Source organism: Podarcis melisellensis (assembly GCF_964234715.1).
Source record: "Podarcis melisellensis genome assembly, chromosome: 16".
In the NCBI taxonomy this organism is placed as follows: Eukaryota; Metazoa; Chordata; class Lepidosauria; order Squamata; family Lacertidae; genus Podarcis; species Podarcis melisellensis.
Genome location: NC_138533.1, coordinates 4,861,949 through 4,870,849, shown reverse-complemented (window position 1 = coordinate 4,870,849; position 8,901 = coordinate 4,861,949). Strand labels below are relative to the sequence as shown.

The 8,901-nt window shown below is 43.4% G+C and overlaps 1 protein-coding gene and 1 long non-coding RNA gene across 4 annotated transcripts; one reads left to right on the top strand and one right to left on the bottom strand.

Annotated features, from left to right (window-relative positions):
* Positions 1 to 1,600: 1,600 nt before the first annotated feature.
* Positions 1,601 to 2,985, bottom strand: LOC309359383. Its single transcript, XR_014163830.1, has 2 exons — positions 2,893 to 2,985; positions 1,601 to 1,700 (listed from the first exon to the last, which is right to left on the bottom strand). It is a non-coding gene; the product is annotated as an uncharacterized lncRNA (long non-coding RNA).
* MRPS21 (mitochondrial ribosomal protein S21) lies at positions 2,929 to 8,153 on the top strand. 3 transcript variants are annotated; one of them, XM_081892933.1, is made up of 3 exons: positions 2,929 to 3,036; positions 4,583 to 4,744; positions 7,814 to 8,153. In XM_081892933.1, the coding sequence occupies exons 2-3, from the start codon at positions 4,662 to 4,664 to the stop codon at positions 7,992 to 7,994; spliced, it is 264 nt and encodes an 87-aa protein (XP_081749059.1). In that variant the 5' UTR covers positions 2,929 to 3,036; positions 4,583 to 4,661; the 3' UTR covers positions 7,995 to 8,153. The 3 variants fall into 3 exon arrangements, with proteins under 3 accessions (XP_081749059.1, XP_081749060.1, XP_081749061.1); XM_081892934.1 differs by lacking the exon at positions 2,929 to 3,036 and adding an exon at positions 3,475 to 3,931; XM_081892935.1 differs by lacking the exon at positions 2,929 to 3,036 and adding an exon at positions 4,012 to 4,193.
* The last annotated feature ends 748 nt before the right edge of the window (positions 8,154 to 8,901 follow it).

Sequence of the window (8,901 nt, the reverse complement as noted above, 5' to 3'; positions counted from 1 at the left end):
TTTTAAGTTGTTTGAAACTGTTTATGATATTATGGATTGATTTCTCTGGCCTTTGGTTAACTGAACACCAGAATTAAGTACTGTACTGTAAAGTCCTAGCTCCCCCTCCTGGCTGCTAAAGCAATAGCAAATCCATGCATGCCAGTACTGTATACCTGAATGACTGAAGAAAATAATTTGCATGATGCTAGTTCTGTTTTCTGAACCAATCAAAATGGAATAACTGATTGGTTATGAATAACAAGATGGTTGGACAGTGCTCTCGAAGCTACTAGCATGAGTTTGACCAAACTGCGGGGGGCAGTGGAAGACAGGAGTGCCTGGCGTGCTCTGGTCCAGGGGGTCACGAAGAGTCGGACACGACTAAACGACTAAACAACAAGAAGTTCTGTTTCAAGGGTCGGTTGGTTTTTACTGCTGCTGTCTCAGCTGCTGTCTGTGTGCAAAAACATTTTTGTTATTGTAAAAAAAAGTTATTAATTGCCAGGCAAGCCTTTATTTATTTATTTCCAATCAACCCATCAATACATAACAATAATAAATGCTTAAACCTGTGCTTTACATATTATACATGTATTAAGCACTGTTTTTTTGTTGTTTTTTTTGTTTTATTGATTGGTGGATTTTAACTGGCGTTATTAAAGATTTGCCTAGCAGTTGAGAAGCTATGGATGGTTCAATGCTTTTATTTTCACATATAGTTTTGCATTGACTATTGGCTTTTTTTTTAAAAAAAAGAAGCAGCTTGCAGTGGGAAAGCTATTGATAAATCAGCAGTGAGCTTAATTTGTTTATTCATAGAGTTATTAGTCATTTTATTGCTATGGGGTTGTTGTTTCTTTCTGCCTCCTTCCCCCCCCCCCTTATGCTATTGCTTTATATATTTGTGCCAAGGCCCATTTTCTGAACATGGGCCACTGTTGGCTCTTTTATTTGTCATGCAATGTTCTTAGGTAGGGTAAGGATGGTGATTTCCAATACGGCCTTTTAAATGTTTAGCCTACTAGTCTAAAACTTTTAATATTGGATGAAATTTTGAATTTTAATATTTTGCTGGAAACCGCCCAGTGTCTGGAGAAACCCAGCCAGATGGGCGCGTAAGGGAGGGAGGAAGGAATAAATAAATACAACAACAACAATGGCAGATGAAGATGATGGATTTTTTGGAGCTAGCCGACCTAACCGGAAGAGTCCGCGACCAGAAGGAGGAGGAGTATCAGGAAGAGCAGATTAAATTTAATGATTACTTAGTTAAATATGTTAAGTTAAATGAACTGAAAACAGCTTGCAGATACTTAATTGGCTCAGGATTTTTTCTGTTAAGTGTCGAATTAATATGTTTAATTATATAATGTGAAGATCTAAGGATGTTAATGTTTAAGTTAAATTTTATAAGAACTGTGATTTGGAAAACCGTTAAAAGGACATGCAATGAAATTCAACCAAGGGGAAGCGAGGAAGTCACTTAACAATGTTAACAAGTGTAATTTTCAATAAGGCTATGATTTATGTTTGCTTGTCTTTTGTGTTTGTTTGTTTATAATGCTGTGAAAACCAATTTTTTTTTGAAAAACAACAACAAAACAACCACCACCACAACTATTATTATTATTAGTATTATTATTATTAATTGATTGGGGGGAAACCGAAAATAGCAGTAAGGAGGCCGTCCCTATTCGGTGATAACGGGAGAGGATAACCTTCTGGTCGCAGACTCTTCCGGTTAGGTCGGCTAGCTCCGAAAAATCCATCATCTTCATCTGCCATTCTTGTTGTTGTTATTGTTGTTGTTGTATTCCTTCCTTCCTTCCTTCCTTCCTTCCTTCCTTCCTTCCTTCCTTCCTTCCTTCCTTCCTTCCTTCCTTCCTTCCCCGCCCATCTGGCTGGGTTTCTCCAGCCACTCTGGGCGGCTTCCAGCAAAATATTAAAATCCAATATTAAAAGCTTTAGACTAGTTTTGTTGTTTAGTCATGTCCGACTCTTTGTGACCCCCTGGACCAGAACACACCAGGCACTCCTGTCTTCCACTGCCTCCTGCAGTCTGGTAAAACTCATGTTTGTAGCTTCGAGAACACTGTCCCACCATCTCGTCCTCTGTCATCCCCTTCTCCTTGCGCCCTCCATCTTTCCCAGCATCAGGGTCTTTTCCAGGGAGTCTTCTCTTTTCATGAGGTGGCCAAAGTCTTGGAGCCTCAGCTTCAGGATCTGTCCTTCCAGTGAGCACTCAGGGCTGATTTCCTTAAGGATGGAGAGGTTGGATCTTCTTGCAGTCCATGGGACTCTCAAGAGTCTCCTCCAGCACCAGAATTCAAAAGCATCCATTCTTCAGCGACCAGCCTTTTTTATGGTCCAGCTCTCACTTCCATACATCACTACTGGGAAAACCATAGCTTTAACTATACGGACCTTTGTTGGCAAGGTGATGTCTCTACTTTTTAAGATGCTGTCTAGGTTTGTCATTGCTTTTCTCCCAAGAAGCAGGCGTCTCTTAATTTCGTGGCTTTTAGACTAGTAGTCTAAACATTTAAAAGGCCGTATTGGAAATCACCATCCTTACCCTACCTAAGAACATTGCATGATGAATAAAAGAGTCAGCAATGGCCCATGTTCAGAAAGAGGCCTTGGCACAAATATATAAAGCAATAGCATAAGGGGGGGGAGGCAGAAAAACAACAACAACCCCACAGCAATAAAATGACTAATAACTCTATGAATAAACGAATTAAGCTCGCTGCTGATTTATCAATAGCTTTCCCACTGTAAGCTTTTTTTTAAAAAAAATAAAAATCAGCCAATAGTCAATGCAAAACTATATGTGAAAATAAAAGCATTGAAAATCGAAAACCGCAATAAGGAGGCGGTCCCTATTCGGTGATAACGGGAGAGGATAACTTTAGCGCAGGAGTTTGACCTCCTCCTCTCCCCGCAGGCCTTCCCGTTGCCATGGTTACCAGGACTAGGCCGCGGGCCGGAGAACCGGGAAGGAACACGCGTTTCCGGTTCCGGTTTGCGGCTCCGTCCTGACTCCAGCAGCGGGTGAGTGTGGTCCTCGGTGGGGGCGCGCGAGGAAGCGCCTCTTGGCCCCGCTCCCCTTCGGGTCCGCCGTAGGCCGCGCGCATCCCCGGCCTCTATTAGGAGCTGCTGCCCCGGGAGGAAGCGCGGGAGGCGGGCTGAAAAATAATAATGTAGCGGTTCCTTCGGAGGATAGCGTCCCTCTCCCTGTCGTCGTGGAAATTATTGGGTTTTTTTTGGGGGGGGGGGTTAACCCTCCCCATTGAGGGGGAGAGGGGGGCTGCCCTTAGTTTTTGTTATTTGCAGTTGACGGGCGCTCCCCGTTTTATTTCATTTGTTGAAATAAATTTTATTTCATTCCCCACCTTTTGCTCCGAGGAAGGTCGAGGTGGGGGAAATTCATAATCCCCCCTCCTTTTCCCCGTTTTACCTTCTCACAGCGACCCTGTGAGGAGTTACTTGGCCCAAGGTCACCCCAAAAAGGGGGAGATCCCTCTGCAGTTTCCTCCAAATTGGATGTGTGTGAAGGGCCTCCCTTCATTATCCTCCCCTTCGTACATAATTTTATCTTGTTTATTATAGTCAGGTAAATTTGTTTAGGTGGTCCCAAAGAGCCTGGAAGGGACAATGAAAACAGCTGAGGGTTGTCTCCAGCTTATTTCTACTCAGAGTAGACCTGTTGGAATCAATGGACCTAAGTTAGTCATGTCTCTTAACTTCAGTGAGTTTGCTCTGAGTAGGAATTAGCATTGGATAAAATCCTGATTTTCACAATTCATAATTGGGCGATGAACTGAGAAAATAGCCCAGAAAGACAGTATTTTCTTTTTTAAGAAACAGTGACTGGAGTTTCAGCACTCTGCATGGATCTGCTTTGAGATCTGCCAACTGGACAGCCAAATGAGAAATGATTACTTTGGTACATTTATTATTATAATAATTTATTGAATTTTGTTGTTTATCACATTTATTGCCTTATTTCTCTTTTTTTATATATCTCAAAGTGACTTACAGCAATAAATAAATAACATAGGCATTTAACAGCAGCATAAAAACAGAGAAAATTCATATTTTTCTAAAGGCAGGACTAAAAAATCCCACCCACTGAAGGAGGCAGCCGATAGTAAAAAGCCAAAGGCCTGTGTACCCACAGAAGACACTTAGAATTATTATTGTTTTAGGTATGAATTCATGAATTGCCTTTTACGTGTATGCCTTGAAGCAATTCGTAGTCATGTCATTAAAACAGCTATAATAGTTTTTAAAACAATACAAAGAAACCCCAGATTTGTAAGAAGGCTTAAAAACAATACAAAAGGGGGGCCGAAGGCAGAGAGACACCTGGATGGTGGTGGTCTCCTAACAACTCTCAGCCCCCACAACAAAGTCCATTTCCCAGAATTCTTTGGGGGGAGCAATGCCTGTCAAAAAAGTGGCATGAAAACTTTAAATGTATATTGCAGATGGGGTCAGAGAGATTTGAACCAGGGCTTTCATGTGCATCTAGCACTAACAGTAGTCCCCCAATATATTTTCTTTATTGTTTAGCTTTTATTATTTTTTTTTAAAGGTATCTTTTGGAGACTCTCTTGTTTGGGCCAGAAGCCGATGGCCTCCAGTTCCTGGAGTTAGAAACCGCTACACCTAAGATGGCCAATCACTTGAAATTCGTCGCTCGGACAGTGATGGTGCCCAATGGCAATGTGGAGGCTGCCTATCGAGTCCTCAACAGGTAAGGACGTCCTCTGGCATTGCTGTGCCCCAGGACTGGGTGCAATGTTTTGAATCTGCGCTATGGGGTGAGCTCCCATTGTTTTGCTCCAGCTCCTGCCAACCTAGCAGCTTGAAAGCATACCAGAGCGAGTAGATGAATAGGTACCACTGTGTTGGGAAGGTAAATGGTGTTTCTATGCACTTTGGCACTCGTCACAGTATTCTGTTGCACCAGAAGTGGTTTAGTCATGCTGGTCACATGACCCGGAAAACTGTCTGCGGACAAACGCCAGCTCCCTCAGCCTGAAAGTGAGATGAGCCCCACACTCCAAAGTCAGATTCGACTGGACTTAACCATCCATGGGTCATTTTCACAATGTTTCTATGAGCTGAATGAGTAGCTTTTGCTTTTATTTCCTGGTTGTATTTTGAGCAGCCATGTGTGACTGCTAGGGCAAAAGCACGTAGGCGACTTGTGTTGTCAAGTTAGGTGGTTTTATGCAACCTTTGTCAAGAGAAAGGGAGAGTCGTGACTTGTAATGCTGTCTTATAAGCAAGCTTTAGTCAACATGTGGCTGTCATGCCCTCTGTTGGCTGGATATCATAAATGGAACTTTTTAAATGATGGGCTCAGGCTGTATGCTTAAATAATATATATACAAATAGCTTGAGTTCTGTTCTTTGGAACCAGTGCCTGCTGCTATATGAGTGTTTAGGCTTTTGAGTTGCAAAGTGTGCCTTTACAGGATTCAAGTGGTACTTAACTTGGTTGCAGAACTTTATTGGTGTGTGTGTGTGTATCTTGCAATGTCTGCTTATAATGTGGAGGGTGGGTGACCGACCATTCAGCAAAAATGGGTGCCCATGGCGTGGTAACCCAAAAGCATTTTTCTTCTTGGTTAGTGTCTGATACCAGCTGTGGGTCTGTGATGGGGAGATGGGCTATGCCCTGTTCCCATGAAATATTACCTGTTTTTGAGAGATATTTACTGCATAAGGGCAGCTTCCTCTGTTCTTAGATTGCGTGCAAATGCAAGGAGGGTTGAGTGAGGCAGGGAGAGAATGCGAGGGCTCGGTAAGGACTAAGGACTAGATGCTTGAGGCTGCAGGAATGTTTTGCAACACTTGTCTTCAACTGGTGGACCTGCAACTGCGTTGTGGCCTGACCCATGCAAATATTTAGTAAAAGATTAAGAAACGAGTCCCCAAATGCATGTTTGGGTTAAAAGTGGACCCTGAGCTTCAAAGGTTGAAGATACCTGTGTTAGATATATGTGCTGGCTGCTAAAACAAAATTGTTCAGTGGACATAATTGCATAGGCTATAAAACCTAAAGGCCTTTACATCCAAATTGCTTGGGGATGGGTGCCTGCCACATTCTGCTGGAAGTTTCGATGGCATTGTGGGTCTAGGAAGGAGAAGGCAGAAAGTTGCAAGGACTCCAGACACGGCAGCAAGTCTTGGCAGGTTGAGAAAACAATCGTTCCTGACCTCCCTGATTCCTGCGATGCATCAGGGAGCTTTCCTCAGAGAGCGGGGATAATTGCAGGGTCAGAGCAAATTGCTTCCTGGTTGCGGGGGAAGCGATTTCCCCTCCAATAGCTCGCCTGCCTCTCTCTGCATTTTTCTCAGGCTTCCACTGAAGGGTTTAAAAATAGCCAGAAGTACAGTTGCTGTGGTCCGATGTGTGTGTGAGTGTAGCTTTTTTTGCTGCGCCCTCTGCATGTTCCCTTCAGATGCCTGTGTCGCCAGCTAGCCAAACATGTGTCTTCCCTCACAGTCCCAGCCCATGAGACTAGGAGCAAGGATGTGCACGAGGTTGCATAAGCCCATTCTGAGAAACCTCTGGCCTCGGGATTGGCTGGCCCGCTGGGTGGAGGGGGCCACTGAGCTCCCTCTCGTTGGGTGCCGGGTGCTGGTGGGCGGAGCTTGGAGCTCATTCAGGATTATTTTTCATCCAACCCTGACAGGCTGGCACTCCCAGGCCATGTGAATGCAAAACGAGGCAGAGCAAGCCAGAATTGTTTTTAAACTCTCATAAAGAGAAAATTGGCATTTATATATATAGTTTTGTTTTGTTTTTAAAGCTATCTGCGCTGCTGCTTCTGTTGCTCAGAAATAAATTGCAGATTTCATCTTAGAATTCATGCCTGGGAGAGTTGCCGTTGAATAGTTTTTGGGGTCTATGGGTCCTTGCAATGATTGGCAAATCTCTTTGTCTCAGCTACTTTATAGCCCTGTAAGATAGGCTGATATTATCCTCATCCTGCAAAGCAGAGAGAGCTGATTTTGTGACTCAATGGCTAAGTGAGATTCGAATCTGGAGGGCTCTCTCTGAGCCACTATCCAGCTTCCATTTGTCAGCCTCTCAGGATCGGTTAGCTACAAAGGTCTTCAGTACTGTATATGGCTTTCCATAATTGCTGTCTCATCTCCTAATTCTCCTTCCAACCCACCAGCCTATTGCAATGCATTGGCTCTCCAGCTTTTTTTGGTGGGGGCTGTTTTTATTTTATTTTAGAGCCTTCCTGTGAGTCCCTAGATCACCTTGCCTGAATCTCAGGTTTGGAACCAGGATGTGGGGGACCCTTGCCGCAGTAAGATGTCCTTTTGGCAAAATTATGATAGCCCTAATTGATATTAGAGAATTTTTGGTGGCTTAGATATTTTACAAGTCATGATGATGATGACTAAAGATTCAGTTTATCGCCCACCCTTCACCATCAGGTCCCAGGGCGGGATCCAACAATTTAAAATTCAACACTACAAGCTGTTCAAACAAATTACAGTCACGGAAATAGGGTGGGTCCTAAAAATACATATCTCAAGTGTCAAAGGCTGGGGTGAAAAGGTGTGTCTTCAGCACGATCATCATGTTTTTATGGCATTTCCTCTAAAGTGCTTCAGCATAAAAAAAGAAAAGGAGGAGGAGGTGGTTATTTTAGTTCTGTATTTTTAGAGTGGGAGTTGGATACAGCTGGCAGCTATCAGCTTTTCTGTATTTGGCACAGAGGAAGATGGTGGGTTGCTATCCTGATTCTCATCTGACAAGAATTTGACCCTGTTCTTCTTTTTGTTCTCTGCTCAGGGTCCTAACTATGGACGGGATCATTGACAGGAGCAAGCGCCAACGGTATTATGAGAAGCCCTGCCGCAAGAGGCAGCGGGAGGCGTACGAGACGTGCCGGAGGATCTATAACACGGAAATGGCTCGGAAGATCAACTTCCTCATGCGGAAGAACCGCTCAGATCCCTGGCTCGGTTGCTGAGCTTGGAAGGCACATCCAAGCATAGTAACTGCTGCAAAACCGAGATGAGCTGTTTGTGACTTTTCTGAGCAAAGCTAACACCCCCCATCCACTTCAGTGGAATCTCTGAAAGACTGACTCCCCATTTTTTTTGGTTTGAAAATATTTTTATGTTATCTTTTTTTTAAAAAAAAAAACAACAACATTCTACATTGTTTGTCAGAAACAAACTAGTGTGTTACCATGTGATATCTTGTGTGTTAAGCAAAAGTCGCTGGGCAGTCCATCCCAAGCAGTTTTGCTTGGAGGTGTTGACTTGGGTTGTTGAACGCTTCAGAATTATGGGGAGGATCAGCCCTTTGCTGGGATAAAAAATAAAAAGAGGGTTCTCCCTCGACAGTTGACAGACACTCTCATTGTAGCTTTGCTTATTGACTTGGCTTATGTCCAGCTTCCGACCATTTTAATGGACTTCTCTTTCAGAGGCCAATAAAACAATCAGTTTTTAAAGCAATTTTGAGGTGCTCTTGTCTGGATAAGGGCTAAAGTAAGAAATACTCAACGTGGTAAAGTGGAGAAAATGTAAAGGAAAGATGTACAGCAAGCGAGGATGTTGTAGTATTAGTAGTAGTAGTAGTAGTAGTAATAATAATACTAATAATATTAATATTTATACCCTGCCCATCTACCTGGGTTTCCCCGTTGTTGGAAGTGGAACAGAGGAAGTTGCCTTCTGCTGAGCCAGACTCTTGGTCCATCTAGTGTAATACTGTCTACAAGTGACTGGGTTTGGGGGCAGGGAGCAAGTGTATAACTTGCACCACACTGTTCAACACCCCTGATTTATTGCACAAAGGTGTTGTTGCATAACAGCACTTAGCAAAAGTAGGCTACCGTCCAAGGTTGCTTTAAACTGTCCCTTTATGGC